Source organism: Peromyscus leucopus, chromosome 7 (genome assembly GCF_004664715.2).
Source record: "Peromyscus leucopus breed LL Stock chromosome 7, UCI_PerLeu_2.1, whole genome shotgun sequence".
Taxonomy (NCBI): Eukaryota; Metazoa; Chordata; class Mammalia; order Rodentia; family Cricetidae; genus Peromyscus; species Peromyscus leucopus.
Window position 1 is genome coordinate 555,853 of NC_051069.1, and position 27,125 is coordinate 582,977.

At 39.4% G+C, this 27,125-nt stretch overlaps 1 protein-coding gene across 2 annotated transcripts in view; it reads left to right on the plus strand.

Annotated features, from left to right (window-relative positions):
• Tcf12 (transcription factor 12) overlaps window positions 1-27,125 on the plus strand; it is a 284,313-nt gene continuing 257,188 nt past the window's right edge. Inside the window, exons 1-3 of one of the 2 annotated variants that reach the window (XM_028865514.2) lie at window positions 1-305; window positions 1,032-1,128; window positions 2,120-2,192. In XM_028865514.2, the coding sequence (XP_028721347.1) occupies window positions 1,054-1,128; window positions 2,120-2,192 (148 nt within the window). In that variant the 5' untranslated portion in view covers window positions 1-305; window positions 1,032-1,053. The remainder of the gene's footprint in view (window positions 306-1,031; window positions 1,129-2,119; window positions 2,193-27,125) is intronic. The other variant, XM_028865524.2, reaches the window with a different exon arrangement.

Sequence of the window (27,125 nt, forward strand, 5' to 3'; positions counted from 1 at the left end):
GGAGGGATCCGGAGGCGAGCGGAGCTCGGTGCTGAGGCCGCCTCAGCGGAAAAAAAAAAATGTCCGCCTGAGGAGACCCACAAGTTCTATCGGGGGGACCGCCAGCCCGCCCGGGGGAGCCACGGGCGGCCAAGCCCGAGAGCCGCCCGAGCCGCGCGCGGACCCAAGCGCTCGCGCGGGCCCGAGGCCACCGAGCCGCCGGCGGCGCGAGGGGTAGCGGAGAGGGGGCGGAAAAAGCCTGAGCCCGCGCTCCCGGCCAAAGTGAACTTTAATCGGGGAGGTTGGATGCAGAGCCCGGGCGGCAGGTAACCGCGGGCGGCGGGCGGGACGCGCGGAACTCGGGTCCCTTTGTAGGGCGCGGAGCCCGGGGCCGCGTCCAAGTTGCGGCGCGCCGCGGCGGGGCGGAGGCGCGAGCCGCGGGGTCCAGGCCCCGGGCAGCGGCGGTCGGCCTGCGCGGCGCTCGGGGCTCGGCGCTCGGGGGGCCCGGGGAGCCGCCGAGCCCGTCTCATTGTTCCCCGAGTCCGGGCCGGGGCGGCCCGAGTGGGAGGAGGAGGAGGCCGGGCGGGAGTTTGCCGTGCGCGGACGCGCGTGGGGCGCTCTCTCCGCCACCCCGGGGACCCCCCGCCGGGGACGTCCGGGCCGCAGACGCGGGCCTGGGAGCGGCGCGCTCCCCGCAACTTGTCAGCTCTATTGTTGCCGAGCGGGTGAGTCACTTGGGCTCCGGGTCGCCGCCGCTCTCTCCTCCCTCGCCGGGCGCGGGCTCGTTCCGTACTCCGCCGCGGGGGACCCCCCGGAGCCGAGCCGCCTCGGAAACTTGCGGGAGCCCCCGAGCCACGCGTGGCTTCCCTCCCGCAGCTCAGCGGTCACCCGGCTCACCCGCCTCTGCCCTCCCCCTCGGTGGGGATGCGTGGGGGGTCTGGCGTGTCGGCCGGCGTCCCCCAAAGCCCGAGCGCTGCCCCACGCTCTTCCCTCTCACGTCGGGCCTCCGGGTCTCCGGGTCTCCGCGGCTCAGCTTGTCTTCTCTGCCGTAGGACCTGCTAGAAGTGGCTGAAGATGAATCCCCAGCAGCAGCGCATGGCCGCGATCGGGACCGACAAGGAGCTGAGCGACCTGCTGGACTTCAGTGCGGTAGGAGAGCTTTCCTCCGCATCTTGGGGTTCTGCTGAGCTTTCCCGAGACAGCGAGCCAGGGAGGAAAGGGGGAAGGCGACATGGCAGCGGCCAACTCCGTCTGCTTTTCAGCGATAGTTCTGAGGGCTGGAGTCCAGCTCCCCCAAGTTGGACACCTGAACTTTGATGTAATGTCTAGACTTGCAGATTTCAAACTTTAATGCCAGAGGGGTCATTTGATTTAACCAGTTATAAGAAGAACAATGCAATCATGAGCTTTGGTTGACTCACTGCCTAGCCCTGATGATTATTAGGGATTTTACACTTTATATGAAAGAGAGGTTTTTGTTTTTTTTTTCTCTTAAACTCTTCTCGGGATTTCCCTCCCCAAGACATCATGTGGCTTGTGGTACCTGAAAAGTGTCAGCTTCAGAAAAGCCAGCCTAGCGCTAGAATTCCCAGTCTTCTGAGCTGAATACTTTTATGCATATGCGGTGTGTATATGTAATATGGAAAATGATTTAAAAATGAAAGGTGAAGCCACAGATCCCGTTGCCCTTATTTCTTACTAATGTTTTGAATTTCAACATTAACTGCTCCTAGAAGGCAGGGCCAGTACCTGCTGTGTTAGAGCTGTTGTTATCTTTCCTGTATGTAGTAATTTCATCGGACATGATTCTCATCGCAAGTGCTATTAAGTAATGTTAATGTAATGAGAATCACTTAGGGCCAAAGTGAAGATCATGGGTAAAAATTTGCTGTTTAAACTTAACTATCTTGGAATCTTGCCTGTGGCTGGGTTTTCTTCGCAGATGTCACCAGTTTTCCCAAGAAGTATTAGTAAATAATATCACTTGTTATTGCCACACTTGGTCTGAGTGTGGCTTCCATTTTTATTTCAAATTCTCTATGGAAATTAAGGAACTAATTAATGATACTTGGTGAACTTTTCTTTGCAAGGAGTATAGATGAATTTCAGGATTAACAGATAGATTTGGGTTATTTTGCAGATGTTTTCTCCACCTGTTAACAGTGGGAAAACAAGACCCACGACCCTGGGAAGCAGTCAGTTCAGCGGGTCAGGTAAGATGACGGTGAAAATCAGCAATTTATATTCTAGTGCTCTGAGATATTTTAATAGAAAAGCATAAAGCATGTTAATGTCTGTCACGCCATTCTGTACTGTGTTGGGTTAAAATCAACTGAAAAAAGTCTCAAACTTGGAGCGTTGTCTTAAAGATTTCTTGATATGTTTTAAAGAATTTCAACATGGATTTAAAGTTGCTCTCTTTTTGTGAATGTTAAGGTTGAAAATTGTCTTGAACATGGTGAATTGTGTCATGATTGCATTTAGAAAGATGCCCGAAGAAGGCGTTCTGTGGTTCATGGGTGTTCCTTTTATATATGCGGCCATTTAATATATTTTCAGCTCATTAGTGTTAATAAATCTCAGCTTCCAAAATGGATAGAAGTATTATTGATCTATTGCATAAAAGGTAGACTTGAGACAAACAATAATTAGTAAGTTGTATTTATTTAAAAAATGGCTTTTACATTGGAAATCTTTAGGAAATCATTTTGTGGACATTAATTTAAAATGTTAATTTTATGTTAAAAATAAATGAAACCTTATATTTATTTTATTTTTTCTTTGTTTTTTTCCTTATATTTATTTTAAATGACATGTTAGATGAGTGAATTTTTGTCCTGTAATCATTATATTTTTTAAAGTTAGATTTCTAAGCCAATACTGTTAATGTTACATTTGTTTGTTTTTGGTATACTACTTTGTCATATTACTAAACAGTGTCTCAACTTGAAGAAAACTTACAATTTAAAAAGACGCGTTCCAGAGCAGGGTATATTCTCGTCTATAGAAGCTGTAATTTCTGTTTTCTTGAAGCTGTTCCTCAGTGTCCAGAGAGGTGGAGAGGGAGCATTGAGAGCACTGTCCTGAGAAAGCCGCTCTTAGCTTTCAGGGCAGAAGCTCAGGCACTCTGTTTGGATCAGCGTTTTTTGTTTACCTAGTAAAGTCAGAGCTGGTTTCCAAAGTGCTGTGAGAGCAGAAATCATTTTATATCTGACTTTAATGTTTTATTGTATTTCTACTTCATATTTAAAAAAATGTTTATGCTTAAAATCACACATTGGGTTAGCTGGGTTCATTTTAGCTGTGACATTACAGCGTGTGGGGAAATGATAGGATGCCTGTCATCTAACATACCAAACAGGAGAATAAAAAGCAGTTTTGGATTTCATATAACCTGAAGGCTAGTGTTTTTGACTATAAAGATAGGAAATGTTAACCAGATTCCAATTCTTCTCCCACCTCTTCCCCTTTGCCTAGAAATTACTGGGGCATTTTCTGCTTTTGGGACAGAGGAAGAAGAAAATTATCTGTAGAGTAGTGGCTGTAGTGTAGCTCTCCACTAGCATTTAGAGGACATCTTAATTTTTATAAATAAGTTCATTGTTATGAGCTTTTAGGTGGACATTCTGTAAGACATGGTAGGTGCCTGGTGTGCTCTGTGAGTCCTGATTGCTGTTTTATACTGTTAGCTTCATCTCATGTTGTGGAAAACATCTGTAACTGGGCATTGATTAGGATAGGAACATTAGAAACTTGTTATGAGAGTGCAGTTATACTTATTTTTAAAAATTCAGAACGACTTCTGCTATGAAAATATCTGCTGGATTGCAAGTATGTGACTGGCCTTGCCACCTCTGCAAGGCTGTGTCACACAAATGTTTGTGATAGAAGTCACACTCATTTCTCTGGATTAAGATGTTATATAGACTTAAATTTCTATATTCTGTGGACATAGCAATATTTAGCTGTGAGGTTTGTTTTAAAAGAATTATAACAATAGTAAGATTTAAATTTCAAAACGAGACAATTGCATGAGGTTATTTTACAACAAAATATCTGGTGGATACAATTTCTCTCTAGCCTTTCTTATCTCAAAGTGAATATTTAAAAGAAATTGGCACAGTAATATTCTGCGTATGCACTGTGCATCTATCTTACTGACATTTCAAAGGATATTTGTAACAACACTCTAGTTTCTATTGATGTGCAACATATAGGATGTGAAGGTCTCATGCTCCTTTTGAAGAGCCGTGTGTAAAGACTAGAGGTTTTTTGTCTTTGGTGTAACATTCGAGACACTCATCTTTTGCTTTGTGAGAGCTGCAGTTTATAATGTGCAGTATTACATCTTCCTCATTATTCGTTCCTTAAAAGAAGGACTTAATTTTGTAGTTGATTATTTTTGAAATATAATCCAAATTATGTACAATACTTTTGTATTTTTTTAACCTGAAGTACCTAATATATTCTATAGAATGAGATGTCCCTTTTATCTTGTTTCTGAAACAAAACAAATAACTTGGAAGTCAGTATAGAAAAGATGAATGCATATTTATTACTTGAATCTGTACAGTGTCATTTCTTCCTCAAGATGTTATTTCCTTTGCATTATAGGTAGATTAAATTAGTCCACTTGGTGTGAGAGGTTGTATGAGATGTTCTTACTGACCTTGTGATAAGTATGTTTTTGGAAATGAAAGGTGGGGTACATGAGCTTCAAATATAGTTTATAAGAAATATATACATCTGAGTATAGTGGCTCACACTTGTAATCTCGACCCAGAGGCAAGGAGGAACAGGAATTCAAGGTCATCTTTGGGTCCGTAGTTAAAGGCCAGTGTGGGCTACACGAGACCATCAAAACAAACAGATCAATACCATAAACAACAACAAAGAAGGGAACTACCCACAGATGCAGTGTTGCTTTCCGTTCCCTCCAGTGGTTATGTCTTGCTTAAGTCTCATAAATCGGGAATTGATAGTGGTAAGGTAAAGACATCCTCATGCTGCCCTTTTATACTTGCATACATTTTCCTACTGATTAAAAAAATGCATAACATTATTTACTCTCCATTAGGTGTGATAAGATTATTAAATGTGGACCCATCCTATAGTGTTTCAAATTGCTAGAGTAGAATTTGAATATATCTAGTGAAAAAGAAATGAAAGCAGAAAACCAAGATTTTACTAAGGGGTTTTAAAACTGAACTATAGTACAAATAGAAATGGTGATTTTTTAAATAAAAAGGAAACTAAGTTGGCCTGTCACTCAAGGTATTTTCAGGTTATGAGTGGGGTGTGGGCCTCCGTGTATACCATTTAGTGTTGAGATTGAGGATAACTAAGTTTTAGTATTATGTATATGGTAAGATTCAACATTTTAGATATTGCTGTACTGATGAATAGTAACTGCAGACTCAGCAGATATATGGAGACATGTAATATTTTAAGTTAAAATGGTTTATTAAGGTAAAGGATAAGTAACAAAGAGGTTTTTTTAAAACCTTGTAAATTTAAGTACAAACTTGGAAAACAGAAAAATGAAACACAAGATTGTAGCGGTGAGCACTGTGCTCTTGAGAACAGTTCTGCAGTGACCCTTCATCAGATCACAGTGCTTGGGACTTGTTATACTTAGTGAAATGTGCATATAATTGATTGATTGTTTTTGTCTTTTCACCAACAGCTCATGTATAGATTTGTATTTCTGTCTTTAAACTATCTCTTGGTATATTGTCTTCCCTGAGTTTCACAGTGGTTCTTTTGGATAGGAAAATGAAAACATTCAGCCTTAAATTATAATCAGAGTTGTTTCTACATTTTGGTTTAAGAAGATCATAGAGTGTACACAATTATTAAAGTCAGTCTTTTCTGTTCTTAAACAATTGGTAATCATTCTTGAAATTCACTGCCTGCTTTATATGTTTGAAGACTTGGGCATCTTGTTATAAGAGAGTGCGGTTAGAGAGAGGTACTTATTAAGATGGTGTTTCTGGACAGTGCATAAGCTAACTTAAAAGAAAACTAAAACTGAAAAAAACCACAAAAAAACCAGGAGACCAGACAGACTGCTTTTGGGTGTCACCTGAATGTGTACTTTTAGTTGGGAATGTTGAAGTTACAAATCTAATGTGTTTAAGGAATAAAGTGAGAAGACCAGCATATCACCACAGAAGGCTAATGAATGATATCCTGCTTTGTTAAATAGTTGAGCCATATGATTGTCAGTCAGATAACAATTTATTAATTATTACTTTATGCAGCCTGGTCTTATAATACTAGCATTTGGGAAGATGGGAAATAGAGAAGGTCATAGACTGGAAGTGGAGACGTTTCATTGTTTACATGTAAAGATAAAATAGAAAACTGGAGGGTAACTTGTGTACTTAGAGAATATCAAGAATTATAAATGCATTAACTTATGTTGAGTTCTTAAGAGGGCTGTGCTATATAGAGTGAGGAAACTAACAAGTTTAATTTAGTGTTGACTGGTGAAGGCAATATGCAGGATTATTCAGTGAGGAGAAGAACACACCTCCCAGAGTTGGGGTAGTATAAAGTAGTAATTTGATGTGACTAAAAGATCTATACAGTTTGAGAAAAGAGAAGGAGGCTTTAATTGATTGCCATTCCAGAATTCATAGTTGCCGACTATTATCTGGAGCTGAATTTGTTCGGGTCACATTCAGATATTACCACTATTATCACTAGCTTGGAGGACATGGGTGAGTTACCTAACCCCTGTAGGCTACTCTTCTTCATCTATAAGGTAATAGCTACTGGGAAGTTTGGTACAGGGTCAGAGGAGCTAATAAGTGGGAAGCCCCAAGAACAGCAGCACTTGATGTGCAGCAAATTGTGGCGGAATGAATTGGTACTGGGAAGGCACTAGAATAAGGAAAACATTTCTTTAGGAAGTTGTACTGATCTAGAGATGAGATACTAAGGTTTGGATTTAGCCACAGTGTGTGTGGGAAGGAGAAAGAAGGAACTAGGAGTAAGGGATTTACAGAATCAGAGAGTCTGAGTCCTGTGGGTAAGAAGACGACAACTCAGGGTTGTAGCTCTGCCATGATTGGAGGGTGGGAGTTGTGAAAATAAGGAAGATGAATTGTTTGGAGTCGTAAATTTAACACAACCTTCTTGGGGGAGTATTCAGTGGTAAAACAGTTACCTAGAGTGATAAACCATTGAATTTGATTCCTGTGTTGTAAAAAACAAAACCAAATAAAAAACAAGGAACAGCCCCCTACACACCCCCCTACCCCAATAACAAAAGACATATAAATTCAAATGACTCAAAACTCTTATGACTAATTTGGAGGTTTTTGAGAGGAAAGTGCTGGGAAATGAGTTAAAGTGTTTTAGAAAAAAAACCAAATAACTCACCCTTACATCTGCCTATAAAATTAATGTGTAGTTGTCAACTGTCAAGAAAATTGGAGAATAGGGAGAAAAAAAATCACCCTTACTTCACTGTCCAGAGAAAACTGTTAGGTTTTGATTTATTTCTTTTAGTCTTTTTTTTTTCCACCTAGAAGTGCTGTATTCGTATTTTCCAAGGTGAAATCTTAATGGTAGTTCCACTTTATACCCACCCTCTAAAAATTTCACTCCATATTCTATCACGAGCATTTTCTCTTGTTATATGCTCTACCAACTTGTTTTAAAATAGTTGCATCTCTTGCATGGAGTAGATATAGAAATATTTCAGTTTTCTGATTGCTTGAATATAGGGGTTTTGTTAATTTTCCTTTTGATACGATAATGTGGTAATGAACACTTTTTGTACATACGTATATGCGCATACACACACATTTCCCCTTTGGTAAGGGATACAGACTTTTTTCCCATACCTATAAGTTATAATCAAGGAGTTAATGAATGAATTCTGTAGGGAAATGAACTCGGTGAGAGAAATGATGAGGCTAAGAATGATGTTAGTGGTATAGATGTACAGAATCTGACTTTGATTATTGAAGGTAAAGATACAGATGCTTATTAGCTTGAATGGATTGAGCAGTGGTGACAGTCCACTACACCAGTGTTACATATAGAGGGTTTGTGCACTTAGTGGAGAGAATTCCCTGCAGTCTGACTTGTGCTTATTGAGATGCAGAGGGACCAATTGAGTTAGTGAAAAAGTCCTTGAATTCTGGCTTTTCAGGAAAGAGGCACAGTCATGTAGTGGGTGGAGTTGACCTTCAGAACCATGCAATTGACCTGGAATCAGTGCTTTGAATTTACTAGCAGTATGGCCCTAAGCACATCATTTAAATCCCCTGAGCATACTTTTCTTATTTGTGTAAAGTAGGTAATACCCATTTTCAGAATCCTGGTGAGGATCAAATAAAGTTATTTATTGTGTATTTTGTATATCATAAAGCTAACTCAAATGGTTACTATTACTATTGTGGCATCTCCCACCTCCCTTTTTCTTTTTTTTTCTTTCTTTTTTTTTTTTTTTTCTCTCCTCGAGACAGGGTTTCTCTGTGTAGTTTTGGTGCCTGTCCTGGATCTCGCTCTGTAGACCAGGCAGGTCTCGAACTCACAGAGAACCACCTGGCTCTGCCTCCCGAGTGCTGGGATTAAAGGTGTGCGCCACCACCATCTGGTCCTTTTTCTCTTAAACAGATCTCTGCTGTCCTAGAACTAACTCACTGTGTAGTCCATAGCAGACTTGAACTTATGGTAGTCCTCCTATTTCAGCCTCCAAAAAGCTGGGATTACAGGCATGAACTACCATATCCATGATGCAGTTTCTTCTTAACTAGAATTTATGGGCACATTAACAGTAATAATAATTATAATCAGCAATTTATAGCCAGTGTTTATATAATTGTTAGGATAGGAATTGTTCTAAGTAGTTTAAAGTATTATCTTTGTGGTGGTGGAGTTGAGTAAATGCCTCATGAGGGCAACGTATCAAGCTGCTCTTTTGATGTGATCGAGTTAGATGTGTTTTTGCATGTTACATGTATAAGAAAGACATAAGAAAACCCAAGAGTAGCTTTGAAAGATCAGCTGGTGGTTACCAGGGAATTTAATTGCAGTTTACTTTCTTTTTTTCTTTAGAGTGTTTCTTCTTTTTTTTTTTTTATGTGCATTTGTGTTTTTGCCATGGGTGGCGGTGTCCTGTCAAACTGGAGTTACAGACAGGTGTGAGCTGCCATGTGGGTGCTGGGAATTGAACTCGGGTCTTCTGGAAGAAGAGTGAATGCTCTTAACTCCTGAGCCATCTCTCCAGCCCCTTAGATTGTTTTTTCTTAATGTTATTTTGTAGATCAGGTACTATAGGGTGCAGAACAGTGAACGGAATGAGATTTTTGCAAACCTTCTATGCTTAGGTCTCACTATTCCTTAGCTGTAAGTAGTGGTAGTGTTTTTTCCACCTGCTTGAAATTCTTTTTTTTTTTTTTGAGACAGTTTCTCTGTGTAGCTTTGACACCTTTCCTGGAACTCACTCTGTAGCCCAGGCTAGCCTCGAATTCACAGAGATCTGCTTGGCTCTGCCTCCCGAGTGCTGGGATTAAAGGTATGCGCCACCACCACCCAGCCTGCTTGAAATTCTTAATGGAATAAAAATTATATAACCTGAGAGAATAGCTGGGAGACAGGCTTGGAGAGACTGCAGAAGATGTTGGGGTGGAGTAGTGGTTCTCAACCTATGGCTCATGACCCCTTTTGAGGGATGGGTTGAAGGATCCTTTCACAAAGATTGTCTAAGACCATGGCAAAACACAGATATTTATATCACAGTTAATAACTAGCAAAATTACAGTTGTGAAGTAACAATGAAAATAATTTTAGGCTGGGGGTCACCACAACATAAGGAACTGTAAGGAAGGGTCAGGAAACTATATTAAAAGGTTACAGCATCAGGAAGATTAAGAACCACTGGGTTAGAACTTCTCCACTTTTCTCACTGGTAGAGAAAGAATGCATTGCAAATTAGCAGAAGCAATCTTAACTAAATTTCATGTATTTCACTTCCTAATGCATGTTGTAAACAAGCTTGTTGTAAAACTGAGGCTCTGAAGATTACCATGCTTAACACATGGCCCTGCTTGTCTCCTGCTCTGCTTTGTCTCTGGAGATAGGGCCAGGGATGGGTCACTGGTCTGTCCTCAGGTAGGCCCAGTTCTAGAGCGCATTCATTAGCTATCCTTTTCTTGTTCTTACAGAAAACTATTTAAAGCAAGAGTGGCTTTGTAGGTAGAAAGTTTATCAACTAAAGTTTAGGTAGATATGTTCCTAGTGTGACTGCCATTTGAACCTGCTTTCTGTTTCCAGTTGGGTCGTCTTAGAATTAAAAAAAAAAAGATTTGTTATTTTTATTTTACGTGTATAGGCATTTTGCCTGTCTGAGCATGCCTGGTGACCATGGAGGCCAGAAAAGGATGTTGAATTCCTTGGAACTAAAGTTACAGATGGTTGTGAGCTGTGGTATGAGTGCTAAGGGTTGCACCTGAGTCCTCTGCACAAACAGCCAGTGCTCCTAACCACTGAGCTCACTCTAACCCCCATCCTATAATTTTTAAATATACATTTGAATTGGAAGAAAAATTATATTTTTATAAAAATACCTTTATTTTTGTTCTGTGTTTAAAGTGTGCTCTCACGTGTTGCAGGTTAAAATTGTGGTCTTAGAGTGACCATGATGAGTCATTTAAGCTCTTTGAGGCTGCTTGGGGGGACTTAAAGATCACACAGAAATGAAAACAGATTAAGGATTAGTTACTAGTCTTTATTCTAGTCGATCATGAGTCAGAGATGGAATCTTCAAAGTAATATAATAAAACAATCAGAGATAACTTACAGGATAGACCTTTTTTTTTTTAAAGCTTTGTTATCACATCTCAAAATTCTTTTTGTTTTTAATACTGGAGCTAAATAGAAATGGTGGTTTATACCTATAATTGTAGCATGTAGATGGCTAAAGCTGAAGAATTGTGAACTTGAGGTTAGCCTGGGTCTTATAGTGAAATCTGGGTCAGCCTAGTCTAAAGAATGCCAAACCAAAAGAATCAAAAGTTAGAGAAACTTTGTCCAAGATGTGGTTTTGCCCACTGCTTTAGGCTTAAGAGGGCAACTAGTTTGGGACCGAGAGGCTCTCAGAATTGTGATAATCAGATTGCTGAAGCATCATTCTTGGAACCAGGTGGAAGTCCTGGTTCATCTGTGTCCTTGCTTCTGGTGACCTAGTGTGAGCAGGATCATGTCATAATTAGTGACTGTAACACTACTTCATTGGTGGCTGACAGAGTGCAGACTGGACATAATGTGACAGGTTCTTCCACTCTAAACAGAGCTGTATTTGGGAGCATGGCAAGATTTGTGTTAGGAGCTACCACACTTCAGTCCTGGAGGCATACCTTGTTTTGAAGTTGTTGGAGATAGATGGAGTTTGCTTGTGCTATTGGACAGGAGAAAACTCTAACCTCACTTTGAAGTTATAGTAGAAACATGGTGTGGCCATATGTAGGTTCTGAGTTGTCTGCTTGTGGAGCAGGCTTGAAAATTCTGAGTTCTTCTGAGTTGTAAGCTTCTCCGAGGCTTTGTTGGAAGCTCTGTCAAATGAAGCTGTCCTCGTTATCCCGGCAGAGGTTCTGGTTGTTGTTGCCATCTCACAATTTTGTAAGCTGTCTTGCAGTGTTGGTTCCAGTTTGGAATAAAGCTAAAGAGAATCTTATATCGAATCTCTTGGGGCTGGGGCTGGTCAGTGATAAAGGTGTTTGCTGCCAAGCCTGATGACCTGAGTTTGATCCCTGCAACTCCCTTGGTGGGAGAAGAGAACTGACTCACAAGCTGTCTTCTGGCTTCCACATGTCTTTGTGTCGTGTTTGCACGCCTTCCCCATAAATAGGACAGAAAGCCAACATCTTATATCGAATGTATATCAAGACTCTTCCAGATGCCCTTAGTGTCTTTTACCTGAGTCTCAGCTGTCCATTTTTATTCCAGGTTAAGTGTGTTTTGTTGCTGCAACTCCCATTTCCAGGCTGTAGATACATAGTCACTGAGTTGTCATTTTGAAATCCAGAAAAGTCTTAAAATTTTTACCTACAAATTTAGTAGATAGATTATTTTGCTGGTAATATGTGGTTTAATATGAAAGGATGTCATTGATACTATGTCCCCAGTTTTTGTATGGTTATCAGATGTTGGAGCAATTTGTAACATAGTCTATATAGTATATTTTCTTTTCTAAAATCTGAAAACCTCCACCTACCTAAACTTTTTTTTTAAATCTCACAAAAAATTTCTTTATATTGAAAGTGTAGACTGGGAACTTTAAACACAGAAAAAATGGGGTGAATTAGTTCTATAACAGATTCTTGGGCTAGGGGATTTTCAGGCTGAGTTTGTTCTTTGAGTGTCTTATTTAATAGGCTGATTTAGGGACTTAGATTCTACTTTGAGGATAAGCTAGCTGTCTTTGGGTCAATGAATACTCAGACTTCTCTGTTCAGTTAAAGATACAGGAAAACACTCAAGGAACTCTCAGTGTAATACTTTCATTCTTTTTCCATTTTCTATATAACCAGTATTAGATGGTTCCCTTCAAAAGGAATCCTTATTCTTTACCACTCCCATTCTGGATTTTGTCAGTTGTCTGGTAGCAGACAGAGAAGAAAATCCTTCCAGCTTTGTGAAGAAAATGTGGAGCCATGATACTTACAGGGGATAGACAGAGTCACTCTTTGATTTTTTTTTTTCTTTTTGAAAAGTTTTCAGATGAATGGCATAATTTTTATTCCTATGATATACTCATGGCAGTCTTTTTCATTAAAAAAAAAAGTCATGATTTTAATGAGTGCGATCTTTAGAGCCTGTGGCTGGCTCTGTGCCACTACTGTTAACACAGCTATGGAAGTGATAAAACCTCCATATCGTAGTGAACTGGGCTTTTGTAGAGTCTGCTCTGACTTCTCCATCTAATTTGCAAACCTGTTTCTTTTACTGTTCCTAATGTTAATTGTCTGAAGATCCATGATACAGAATTGGATAATTAGCTTAACTGGTAACTGTACGGTAGGAACACAAAGCAGATTGTTTAGCCAAAATTTCTCTTGTCTTCATATTTACTTAATCCCTCTTTTCTAGCCTATGAGCAGTGCTGCAGTGAGCAGACTCCATTTACATCAAGATGGCTAGACTCTGAAGACTCACTCCACCAACAAGTTGTAATAGCAGTTGGGTTCTGCCCAGTGAGTGGCTGCCAGAAGGGGCAATCTCAATCATTATAAAAATATTTCATAAATATTTACTCATAGCTGTTTACTTCATGATTCTTGTAAGAGGTTGGTAACTGTTCATTTCACAAAGGAAACAGAAATCAAGAGTGATGCATGTTTGGTGTGGTTTCTGACTGCCCCTCTAGCAGCAAGCTGATGAAGTAGCGGTAGTCGCACCTGCGCTGATACCAATCTGCACTAGGCATAGTTTGTCTTAAGGAGGAACTCACTGTCTCTAGAAATCGTTAGTTTGTTGTTAAAACAAGGAGTCTGATGTAGGGGAAGGTTGATATTCTCTAAAATAAAGTACTTCAAGATTTGTTTTTATTAAAAGAAAACAGTGTAGTCATAGGTTTATGTAAAATAGGTATGCATTTAAAAAGTATTTCAAGATGTTAATTGCATACAGTTACAGTCTGAATCATTTGGGGGAGAATGGGACTTTTATGTCTTATCGTTTAGTTGTCTTTGTGTTTTTGGAAGAATAGGAAATTTTATAGTTTTTATGTATTGGAATGTTCACACCTATTTTCAGTTGAGATGGTAGAAGAGATTATATCTCCTACTGTAATACAGCTCCAAAGTTTTCTGATGGTTTGTTGTAAATGACACTGAAAAGCACAGGCAAGTGATGTACAGAACTAAAGACTATGGGAGTTTGCATGAGGGCTCTTGAACTCCCTGTAACATTCTTTAGAGTACTGTCATCTGCTTCATCTCTTTATTTGTTGTGACTGGTTGTTATTGTTATTTAGTCTATAAAGTCCTTGCAAACAGAAGTGATGTTTTACACTTGTGATACAGGAAGATACCCCTTGAGGCTCGTAAACTCTTGTTTTAGGTTAGGTTATATGTAATAATTTGGAAAGAGATTTAATATTCCAGTTTTTATTTTATTTTTCTTCCCTAGTATACTCTTCCTGGTAAGACAGAGGAAACATTAAGATTTATGAAGATTAGCTGACTGGAGACCTGAAATATGCGTTGTTTAGTGGAATGTTGTACCTGACCTCTCATTTCTTCTACAAAGCTCGTAGCCCATTCAGGACTCCACATTTAAGTATCAGCGATGGGCAGGAAGTGGCCAGGTGGTAAAGCCATTGAGGTTTTCACAGGAGTACAGCTGGCTCTGCAGAGCCACAGCCAGCTTTGGCTCCAAGCAATGAGAAGTGATACTTTGATGGTGGTGGTGTGTGCGTGTGCGTGTTCTGCCCCCATCCTCCCTGCAAAGAACGTGTGGTACATTTGTTCTTAGTAATGTCACACGGTGGAAAGAATAACTAACTTGTCTGGTTCTTGGCTTAACTGGTCATAGGAACTCAGTTTTATAAGAGCAGTAGGAACCATTTTACCAACATCTGGAACTGGTAAATGCCCAGGCCAGGACTTTGAAAGTTAGACTTCTTCCTAAACAACCCTGATTTTTGCCAGTTGATTTGTGCTTTGGCCTGGAAATGAGGTGGTGTAGTTTGCAGTACAGTAGATGTGAGGAAGTATTCTGAAGAGCAGAGAAAAGACCTGTTGAGTGGAACTGTGAGTTTGGTCCCTGCTTAATTTATGACAAAATAAATATTTTACTTAGTGTTCTGTTACCTTTGGTGAGATTTTTAGGGACAAGGCTAGTTTTGTTGATTATAGAAGTATGCTGTCTGCATGTGTTGATGTATAATTTTATTTTGTTCAATGCTGGGCTCCAATTGAGGGCCCCATGTATACCACTGAGATATATACCTAGTTCCCTTGGAGATTGTAGAGCTAGATACATCTTTAGCAAGTATTTTCTCCTTTTTCTTCTCATCCTTCTCTCTTCTTTATTTACTTTTTATGAAGAATTAGGTTGGCCACTCTGAGGTAATTAATCTGAAGGTAGAATGTTACCAGTGTGTATGTGATTTGGAAAAATATTGTTTACTTTTCTGTTGCAATGATAGGACACCATGGACAAGGCAGCATATACAGAAAGTTGATTTGGGGCTCACAGTCTCAGAAGGTTAAAGTCCATGACCATGATGTTATGGGGCACAGCAGCAGGCAGGCTTGAGGTATGGCTCTGAAGCAGCAGCTGAGAGCTTAGATGTTGAGGCACAACTATGAGGCAGAGAGAGCTAACTGGGAATGGCTTTTGGAAAACCTTGAAGCCTGCCCCCAGTGACACATTTCCTCCAGCAAGGCCTCACCTACTTAGCCTTCCCAAATAGTTCCACCAACTGGAGACCAACTATTCAACTATATGAGCCTATTGGGGCTCTTATTCAAATCATCAAACTTCAGTTGAAGTAGTTTATCAGAAGACTTCTTGGTTTATATCAGTCTGGAGCTGTGATAAGATAATAAAAATTTCATCGCTATAATCTTCCTCACAATGTTTTCTGCTGGAGCAGTTCACTGATTTAAGACCCCTTAATCTGAGGTACCAGCTGTCAGAATACTCTCCTCTACACCTCAGCACTCACAGCTCTCTTTTTCTTACCTAATCTGAGAGAGAGCTTATTTTTTAAAATCTCAGTGACTTCCATTGCTTGTAAAACCATGCAGATTTCTGAGAATACCACCTCGGTAGACTTAGTGTTGATTTAGTTTCTGAAAAATGTCCATTTGCTCCCTGTGAAAAGAGCAGGTTTGTGTTTATTCAGTGGCTCTGAGATGAGATAATTGGTATTTTTATGATATGAATGGAGCCTTTGTGTTTTTGAATGTTGTGAAACAAAGCTGTATTTATAAACACATTTCAAAAAATATAAATGACACTTTTTGGTGAAGATGTTCACTGAATAGCAAGAAAGTTCAGAAAAAGGAGCTTTGTTAACATTTAATAATAACCTAACTGTTTCTTTTGATTATCTCATTGATGTTTAAAGAGTACCTGATTTTAGAAACTTTTAAGTTGAAAAAGATGGTCCTATAGTAGAAAAATATTTTATGAGATCCAATGTCCCTTTTACAAGTTTGGTGTTTTAAAATTATTGTCTTAGTTTATAATATATTCCAAATAAAAATAGTCACAAAAATATCTCTAGGAAAGCCTTGCTTGGTGCCAGATACAAGATGAACAGGGTACTATGGTCTAGCTGATTTAGTATAAATAAGCAATATTAAAGTTTTCAGACAAAATCCAAAGTCAGTCTTTAGGTTTTGAAAATTAAAGTGGCTAATTTTTTTATTTCTTGTCATTTCCTTTTTCCAAGATTTAAAACAAGAAGGTTTTATTTAACTTTTATTTTACTTGCATGTATATAAATGCACCTACTGTGTGTGCAGTGCCTGAGGAGGCCAGAAGAAGGTGTCTGATACTCTGGAACCACAGTTACAGATGCAGCTGAACCAGGGATCTCTGCTCTTAACAGCTGAGCCATTTCTCCAGCACCCCTTTTCAAGATGTTTGTAGACTTTTAACAATTATCTGTTTAGTGTAAAAGAATTATATTAACTAGCTTTGAAAGCTCAGAAGACTAAACTAGTGCTAAAACAGTCTTAATGGTTTGGAAAGATAGAAGCAGAAGTCTCTTTCTTTCTGTATCCTTTCTTCTCCCTTGGTATAGATTCATGCTGTTGAACTTTTTACGGTTTTTGATGTGTATGCAAATGATGCATAGCTCTGACTACTGGGAAATGGTAGTTCTGCAGCTTAGCTTTTGCAGTTAACAGGAGACAGCCAAGGAGGGAGGAGGAGTACTGTATAAAGGGCAATGTTGAGTCCATACTGAATTTAGTAGGTTATTTGGTTTCCTCAATTACTTGTAATATTTGGCATGTTGTAGAAAGTGATGCAATTTCCCAATATATAGGACTTAATGAAGTCCTTCATGCCCAAAAGCCAAACCAAAACCTGAAAGCATTAGCAGTTCTTCCTAATGTTAGGATTTCAGTTTCACCAATTTCATTATCCTCTTTGTTTAGAAAAGAAACGAGTCAAGAAAGGGAGCTGACTCTTTCCTGATCACAAAGTGTGGGGTTTCTTGGCAAGTTCATACTCCTGGATTCTATCCCCAGATATTCTAACTACCCAGTTTATAGTAAACAGAAATGTATCTAGTTACTTCAAGGTTATGTCCAACTTCAAGCATATAGCAAAGGCCTTTGTCCTGTGTCATCACCAAAAGTAGTGAAAAGTGAGTGGTAAGAGACTTAAGATCTACATTAATGAGCATACTCCAATCCTGACCTAAGAATTTCTCCTTGTGCTCTTCCTCCCAATATGGAAGATTACATTTTCTACACAGGCTTTTATGGGGAACACATTAAGACCACAACATTCTGCTTCTGGTCCGCCCAGTTCCTATCCTCACATGTAAAATAAATAGAGTTCATACCAGTAGCCCCCAAAGTCTTAAATCTTTCAAATACCAACTTTAAAGTCTTAGTTTAAATCCAGTCTCATTTACATCTATTCAAATTGGATTTATCCTGGGACAGATATTCCCCTTTAACTGTGAGCTTGTGAAATCAAAACAAGTTATGTGTGTTCAGTATCTCATTGTGGGCAGACATAGGACAGACATTTTTATTTCATGAAGGAAGAGATAGGCAAGAAACAGAAGTACCTGGCCCTAAGTAAGTTCAAAACTCAACAGAAGGAACAGCACTAAATCTTTTAACATTAAAAAAAGTTTCTTTCTTGTGAGCGTGCATGCGTGCGTGGTGCCACACATCTATGTAGTGACCCGAGGACAACTTTTAGGGGTCGGTTCTGGATGGTTGAGGCAGAGTCTGTTTCTGCCTTTGTGTTGCAGACTCAAAGTTAACTGGCCTGAGATTTTCTGGTCTCTGCGTCCAATCTTGCTTTAGTAGTGTTGGGATTAAAGACGTGTGCAGCCTCATTCAGCTTTTTGTGTGTGTGTTCCCAGGATAGAATTCAGATGGCCCCAAGTTTTTTTATTCACTTAGCCATCTCCCCTGTTCCTGCAGTGTTAAATCTTAAAGATAGAGTATTCTGTGTTTTGACTCTGTTCTGCCCTCTGAAAGTACTCAAGAAGTTCCTCCTCTGTGGCTATGCTGGTTTCAATAGCTCATGCATGCAGCAACTTTCACAGGTTGAGATCTCAAGCCTGCAGTTTTTCCAGTATGATGTTTTGGTATGGTTCTTGGCTCCACATTTTACTGTGCATTGCCCTAATTCTGCAGGGTTTATACCGTTGTTGCAAGTCTCTGGACTCTCACCTTGTCTGCCGTGTCTGTTAACATTTAGTTGGAGGTAGGAATCAGGCCCTCAGCAAGTCTGCTTTCTATGGATGGTGCTAGTATTTGATGCTTGTGCCTCCCCAAACTGTAGCCCAAGCCATGTGTAGGCTCTCTTGAGGTAGCCTTACCTGGAGGATCCAAGGAGGGTTGTTGTATCAGAGTGTAGGGAGTGGACTTGAGGTAGCCTTGTTTCTTATTTCAGTGTGAGACCTTGTCAGAATTGCCATATTTCTACTGGCTTTCTGCTCACGAGCATGTATGGTATCTCAAAAAATTTGAGCTTTTTCTCTGTTCTGTTCATCTTATAGCTCCTCACTAGAACCACCCATTGCTATTACCTTTTCCAGTATTCACTTAAAAAATAGTATTAGCTTTTATTCAACCGCCAGTTCTAAAACTGGCTCTCAAGTTTCAATTATTTATTGTATCAAATAATTGACTCTCAGGTACCAGATTCTTCTCTCATAGCTCTGCTGTTGCTGTAGCTGAGTACCAGAGACTAAGCAGTTTATGAACAGAAGTTATTATCCCATAGTCTGGAGGCTGGAAAGTCAAATGTCAAAGTTCCAGTGTGTGGCAAGAGCCTTTCTACATCATCAGGTGCCTATGTGTGAGGACAGTGTGGGCAGAGGACCAGATCCTTTTAGGCATTAATCCTTCCACAGGAGTGGAGCCCTCATGACCCGAACATTTCTCCATAGACTTCATCTCCCAGAACTGTTGCATGAGGATACATTCTAGCATGGGCCTTGGTGGATGCAGTCAGACCAAAGTAGCTAAGGAATAGAAATTCACTAGTGAGGCTTTTTATGTCACATGTTTTCTTTGTGAGGTAATAAAATTTTAATTTAGTTTCTTTCATTCATATAAAGCTAGTCAAAGTTTCTGTTTTTAAAATAATTTTTTTGGTACTGGGATTAGAGAACATAGGGCTCTGGTCCTGTTAGGTAAGCACTCACCTACTGTGTTACAGCGCTGGATCAGGTTTTGTGATTCATGATCCTCACCTTGAAAAGCAGTTCTTTTTCATTTATTGTTATGAAATTATAATATTGCATTTTTATTGGGTTTAAGGTATGCAGTCATGTTTTCTTTCCAGTATTGGTAATTGTGTTTTGTCTTTGGTATTTTTTGTTTGTTTTGAGATAGGGTCTCATGTAGCCCAGGGTGGCTGTAAATGCATACTTACTGTCTTTTTTTTTTTTTATGATTTATTTATTTATTATGTATACAGCATGAATGACTGCAGGCCAGAAGAGGGCACCAGATCTCATTACAGATGGTTGTGAGCCACCATGTGGTTGCTGGGAATTGAACTCAGGACCTCTGGAAGAGCAGTCAGTGCTCTTAACCTCTGAGCCATCTCTCCAGCCCCCATACTTACTGTCTTACTAAGGATGGGCTTGAACTTCTGCCTGGCTGCCTCTGCCTCCCAGCTGCTGGGATTATAGGCTTGCACTGTCATGTCATGCCTTAAAGAAAGTTACATTTATCTGTTTCTAACTTTACTCATTCCTTGGTGTACACATGCTTCCCTCGTCTCATTTTCCTTTTTAATGTAGCTAATGATTGTCTTTATTTCTGTTCCTCTAATAAAAGTTTAGCCTTTACTCTTTTTTTTTTTTTTTTTTTGAGACAGGGTTTCTATGTGTAACAGTCCTGGCTGTCCTGGAACTCACTCTATAGGCCAGGCTGGACTTGACCTCTGTTGGAGCCCACTAGGTTTCCTAGTGGCTGTACCCAGCAGCACTGCCAAGGAGGTTGATTGGACCATGGGCCTGGGCACCAGGTGACTGTAACTAGCAAGGGGGAGGTCTTTTGCTCCACCCCTTGGCATTGTTATACTTTGGAACAAAGTTCTGGGTTGGTGGATAAGGATCCAGACCCACCCGAGTCTATCCTGTGTTTTCTCTCCACTCTCTATTTCTAACTAAGTCTCTTATCCCTCATTCCTCAAGAGTCCCTGGGGTAAATAAGTGTGGGGGCAGGTCCCCCACAGAACTCACAGAGATTCTCCTGCTTCTGCCTCCTGAGTGCTGGGATTAAAGGCATATGCCATACCTCCGTTGGCTAGCCTTTACATTTAAAGGATCGTTTTGCTGGATTTACAATTTTAGACTAACTTTTTTTCTTTGTTTCAGCTTAGAGATTTCTAAAAACATTGTATTTTGGCTTATTGTTCATCACAGTAAGTCAGTAATGATTATATATATCTTTTCTATATAAGGAACATATTTTATTCCTATGGCTTTTAAAAGATTTCCTAGTTTTCTATAATTTAATTATGAGTTTCTTATATATATTTGGTGTTTATACTTATATAATATTTCATATAATTTGAAAACATTTTTGTTTCGTTGTCTTTTGTTTTTTTTTCTGTTTTTTTGAGAAACATCCCTGGCTGTCCTGGAACTCACTCTGTAGACCAGGCTGGCCTCAAACTCATAGAGATCCATCTGCCTCTGCCTCCTGAATGCTGGGATTAAAGGCCTGTACCACCATTGGCCGGGGGCTGGGGGTTTCGGTATCTTTTTGCTGGGGGGGGGTTTCCTTTTTTTGAGACAGAGTTTCTCTGTGTAGCTTTGGAACCTTTCCTGGAACTCACTCTGTAGCCCAGGCTGGCCTCGAACTCACAGAGATCTGCCTGACTCTGCCTCTGGAGTGCTGGGATTAAAGGTGTGTGCTACCACTGCCCGGGGAGTCTTGGTGTCTTTAAATGCCTCTACTCTCTATTCTTTTTGTTAGGACATAGAGGTTAATACAGTGAGAATTGTTACTGAGGAAACAAAAATTTTTTTCCCAATATTTTGTTTGGCAGTTCAGTTTTTAATATTTTCTAGCATTGTATCTTTTGTTTTTATTTAAGACAAGCTCTCTTTCTCTCTCTCTGAGTGAGTGATATAGTTTGAATTATTTATTATTATTTATATGCATGTGTTTCAAACCCCCACACCAGCCCTAACCTAATTATATATATATATATCTCCCCATTCCCCCTTTGGACTGAAAATTATGTCTCATATTTGCAGCTTTTCTCTTACTCCTGTGCCCTGAGTGTTGAGATTATGGGTGTATCAGCTACTAGTATTTTCTTCCACCTTGTCTAATATAGAAAGTTTATGTTTTAGATTATGTTATTTTATTTCTCAAAGCTCATGTTATTTTGGTCATTTTTAAATCCTTCCCTATTTTTCCTTTTGCTTTTCTTAAATGAGTGGTTTGTAATAGTTGTCTTCAAGTCTTTGTTTAGTAATACCACATTTTCATTCTGGGCCTATTTCTGTTAACAGGTTTTTTTTTTTTTTTTTTTTTTTTTTTGTTTTGTTTTTTTTGTTTTTTTTTTTGTCTTGCTATGGGCCATATTTTCCTGCTGATATACATGGCTGGTAAATTTTTATTTCCCTGCCTTTGGATTTTCTTTTAATACTAAAAAAAATGCTTCATTATAAAGTGTGTCTTTCAGACTGCTGGTGTACAACTTCAACCCTTCCTTTATTCTTACTCTTCTGCTCCGTGGTCAGGAAAGCCTGCCTGGTCCTTTCACAGACATCTTCAGCACACATAGACCCCCTGTAGACACTGCTGATTCGTTGTTGTTGTTGTTGTTGTTTCATTTTAGAGAATGGAATAAGGTCTCTGCATAATTCTCTCCTGCCTGGGTCCATGTCACATGGCAATTGTGGTGCTTTTCCAACTGTCTTGGTCTAAAGGGAAAAATTCTGTTAACCAAGAAGGATACTAAGCCATTTTTATTGGAGGCTGTAATATAGGAAAGTCTGTGATGGTACCTGTAAAAGCATTCTGAGTGTCTCTAAGATGTCATCTCCAGAAGCAGGGAATGAGAGGGAGCTTTGACTGGATTCTTGGTGCTGTGAATGTCATACTATTGAATGTTTAGATTCTGTTTTTTTTTTTTTTCCCCCTTTTATGAGACTTTTCCCCTGTATAGACCTGCTGTCTTGGAACTCACTCTATAGAGCAGGCAGGCCTTGAACTCACAGAGATCTGTCTGCCTCTGCCTCCTGAGTGCTGGGATCAAAGGTATGCACCACAACAACCTGTTAAATTTTTTTTTTCTTTATAGATTCTAGAGCTTTGTTCTGGCAGGAAACAAGTGTTTGTATTCCTCCATATTTGTTTTTACACATTTCTCAGGGAAGGGTAGGTCTAGGGCAGTGGTTCTTTTTGGGTGTGTGTGTGTGTGTGTGTCAAATGGCCTTTCATAGGTGTCACCTAAGACCATAGGAAAACACAGATATTTACATTACGATTCAAAACTGTAGCAAGATTACAGTTATGAAGTAGCAACAAAAATAATTTTATGGTTGGGGTCACTGCAACATGAGGAACTGTATTAAAATTGAGGTCGCAGCATTAGGAAGTTTAGAATTACTGGTTTAGGGTAACTTTTGTGCTTAGAATAGTCCAGCCATATTTAGTTACTTGGTATAACACTCCTGAGATTCTTTAGAGTACTTGGATTTTCAACATTTACTCCATATATATTCTGCTTCAGCCTTAAAATATCTCACAGCTCCTTTTTTTGTTTTAGCCTGCTGTTGTGGAGTGTCACCATAGACTTGTAGGATTTGTCATTAGTAACATATTTGTGGGTTAGTTAGCCTTGAAGGTTTCTAGAGAGATAACTTCTCTAAATAGCTCCCTCCTCTCAACCAGTGCCTTAGGAATTGCAGCTGCTGTTGCCTCCCAGAACTCCAGTCTGTTCTGTTCCCTCAGGTCAGGGAGACCACTTTCTGCATGCTGATCTACAGATTATCTCCACACAGGAAATGAAAATGATGGTAGGGTTCACATTGTTTCTCTTTCTTAGGGATTCCAGTTTTATAGTTTGTTTTCCAGTGTTGGAAAACAGGCATTTGATAGGTGTTTTTCACTTTCTTAATTGCTTTGCAGGAAGGTTAATTTAGTGCCAATTACTGAAATTGGCTTAAATCAGAAGTCTGCTTTTCTTGTTATTAGAAAGGTAAATGTGACTGAAAGAAAATATATAATAGGAAGAGAGGAATCATGATACTTGATTGTGAGCAGTATTGATGAAACCAGGACAGCTGCATCCATCTGGTTACATTGCAGTGTAAATTATGCTCTTGGAGGTGTGTGGTGAGAACATGCAGATAGAACTGCATAGAGCCTCATTCTGGTTGATAAGATAAGGTGAGGCAGAATAGGTCATCAAAGATGATGTCACGGCTTTTGTATGACTTATCATTTCAGTGGGGTTAGTAAGTCCCATTCATTAGGATTTGGTTCGGCCTGAGATGCATGTGAAAATGCCTTTGTGGTGACAGTGTAATCCCAGTCTGAAGTGCTGTTCACTGCAGAATCCACACTCCATTTTTTATAAACATTTCTAAAAGTGTATATAATGTTTGCCTGGTACCATCAGGACCTGTAAAGGCACCATAACTTCTAAACAGCAGAATAAGTGTCCAGAATCTTTCTTTCTACTCTTTCAAGAATGGAAAGCCTAGTATATGAGAATTTCTTAACTTCATAGCAGTCTTTGTATAAGGTATTCATTAAAAAGAAAAAAACTAAACAAAGTACTAAACAAACCAGAGTCCTCGCTGTCCAGATAGACAGGAGTGATTGCCAGTGGCATTGTAAATACTTGAGATTTTTTTTTGTGTGCATTCAGGGAAATAAAGCCATGTTTGCTGTGGTGCAGAATCCTTAGGAGGAGATCAGGCCTGAAGTGGTAGCAGTAGAGATAGACAACCGTTTTCAGGCCTCTAGAGAACATCAACATACTTCATCATTGCTGTTCATTCACCTTCCTACGTTGTTCACATGTGCTCAGTTTCCCAGATCAGTAGAGGGAGAAAATGTTCATTCTTTTTGCTATGAAAGATACTCTTCCCACAGAGAAATCACAGACACAGACTAAAGCCAAAATCGGCTTACCTTTAACTGATTTTGTTTGATTCTCTTGAATCCAGAAAGGTTTTAAAAGAGAAAAATAAGATGTTATGATTTCTTTTTCTTCTTTGAGACAGAGTCTCATGTATCTCAGGCTGGCTTCCTTGCTATGTGGCCAAGGAAAACCTTGAACTTCTGATTTTCCTTTCTGTACTTCTCAAGTGCTTGGATTATAAGCCTCATTTAAGTAGTGCTAAAGCTCAAACCCAGAGTTTGAGGTATAGTAGGGAAGCACCCTGCCAACTGAGTTACACTGAAGAGATCATTTTCATAGCACTTTGAAAAGGCAAAAAGCAATAGTTAACCTCAAGTAATATGGTTGAAATCTCACATTTTTATTCATTTCATTAAAGTGTTTTAAATGTTTCCTTATATTTTCATTGTTCTCAGCTACTTATCTCATCAGATGTTGCATTATCTTGTACCCTAATTAAATGTACTTTACATGTTTCTATATTTCTTAATATTATTATGACTATGTATTAATATACAATTTTTTATCCATTAATTTAAGTAGAATTTTTACCAAGAAAAATTATGATCCTGTCTTACATTTATCACTAAAATGTAAACTCCTCTTCTGTCTCTTTGTCTTATTTAGTAAGTAGTCCAAGAATAAAGACTATTATATACAGGTATTTAGTAGGTTTATATTTTTATTTTATTTATTTTTTGGCTGTAAGTGTTATATTTAAAATTCAGTCTGTATGATGGGAAAAAAGGATTTGAAACTTAGGTTTGAATGAATTAAGATACTTATTTTTATTTTATGTGTCTTGAAACATAAAATAACATGTTTTACCTGCATGTGTGTATGTGCACCATGTGTGTGCCTGGTGTCTGTGGAGGCCAGAAAAGGGTGTCAGATTCCTTGGAACTGGAGTTCTACACAGTTGTGAGCTGCCATGTGGATGCTGGGAGCTTAACTTGGGTCCTCTGCACAAGTAGCCTGTGCTTTTAACCGCTTGGACAGCTCTCCAGCTCTAAAAGTGCTGCATTTAGACAAGGATGATTTAATAATTTCTGCATCATATGTACATAGCTGACTGTTAGAGCATTTTGTTTTGTTTTTTTGGTGTGTGTGTGTGTGTGTGTGTGTGTGTGTATTTGTGCGCACGTGCATGCATGCACATTGGTGGATTGTGGTTAAAAAGAAGATAAAAACAAACCCCACAAAGTTTAGAGAGCTACAGCTTTAGTAGTTAATTTTAGCTACTTTTAGAGCGTCATTGTCTTTTTTTGAGGTATGAAAATGTTTGAATTTGTAAATTGGGTTTGTGGTGGATTTGGTTATTGATAGTGCTGTTCATCATGGTGTAAACACTGTTCTATGCTTTCCTGTATTAGTTAAAAGGACCATTATACCTCATTTTGTTGTTTGTAGTCTTTATTCTTTAGACTCACTGGCCTTTAATTTTTATTAGACACACTCTTTTTCTTTTTCTTTTTCTTTCCTTTTCCGGTTTTTCGAGACAGGGTTTCTCTGTGTAACAGCCCTAGCTATCCTGGAACTAGATCTGTAGACCAGGCTGGCCTCTGGTTCCCAAGTGCTGGGATTAAAGCCTCTTTTAAAGACAGTGGCTATATTGAGAATGGAGGTAATCTATCAAACTTTCTAAACATACTAAGGAAAATATTTCAGAAGCATGAAAAAAAGCCTTGGAGTATTTTTTTGAATGATTCAGTTTAAATTCTACTCTTCAAGTAGGAGAAATACCTCCCAGTTTCACATGGTTGTGGTCCAGTGCAAATGTGGAGCTCAGATATCTTCCCCTTTCTTTCTTCTGTGGGATTCCAGTAATTGTGCAGAATGGTAGTGTGAGTAGCTTGACTCAGGAATTAAGCTCCATGGGCATTCCTAATGAAATGGAAATTAACTGTGCAGTGTATATGTTCAAATGACTTGCAATGTCCTATGTACCATTTAGTGGTTTTTGTGGAGAACTAAATGCTCACAGTTTGTACATAATAAAGGAAGGATTTTTCTCTTTTTTTTCTTTTTTGGTTTTTTTAGACAGAGTTTTTATGTGTAGTTTTTGTGCCTGTCCTGGATCTTACTCTGTAGACCAGGCTGGCCTTGAATTCACAGAGATCCACCTGGCTCTGCCTCCCGAGTGCTGGGATTAAAGGCGTCCGCAGGCGTCCGCCACTACTGCCCACCGGAAAATTTTTTTTGAAGCAAATTTAATATGTAATGATGTGTCATGGCCAGGTTTTTTTCAGTTTGTACATTTGTTGTCTGAAATGAAAGTAAATACTAATTACAAAAGATAATACAGCATTTATATAACTTTTTACTTTAGCTTTTATTTTCTAGGCACAATGGGATCATAAAATGATTTTTCAGACTCTTGAGGTCATTGCCTTTATTTATTTTAATGTTACCTGGTTTTTGCATTTTATTGTCATGATATCTACTGTTAACTTTGAATATTACAGAAAGCACATCTTGCTTGTTTCAGAATGTTGGATGGTGTAGGTTGAACAGAGATGAAAAGTTTACTTAGGTTAGAGGTAATATATACATCTGGAGACATACCCTCTGTATATGCCAGTTGTTCACTCATATATATCATATCTCTGTCTGTCCGTCTGTCTGTATCTATCTACCTACCCATCTGTCTGTCTATCGATCTATCGCATTTTTGGTGCTGTTCATAGAACCTAGGGCCTCTGCATTCTTAGCAAGTGCTGCCTCTCACTATCTCTGAGCAGGAGCTCCAGCCCCCACCTCCCCTCCTGCTTCCTTTTTGTACTTGGAAACAGGGTCTGGAGTTACTCAGGCTGACC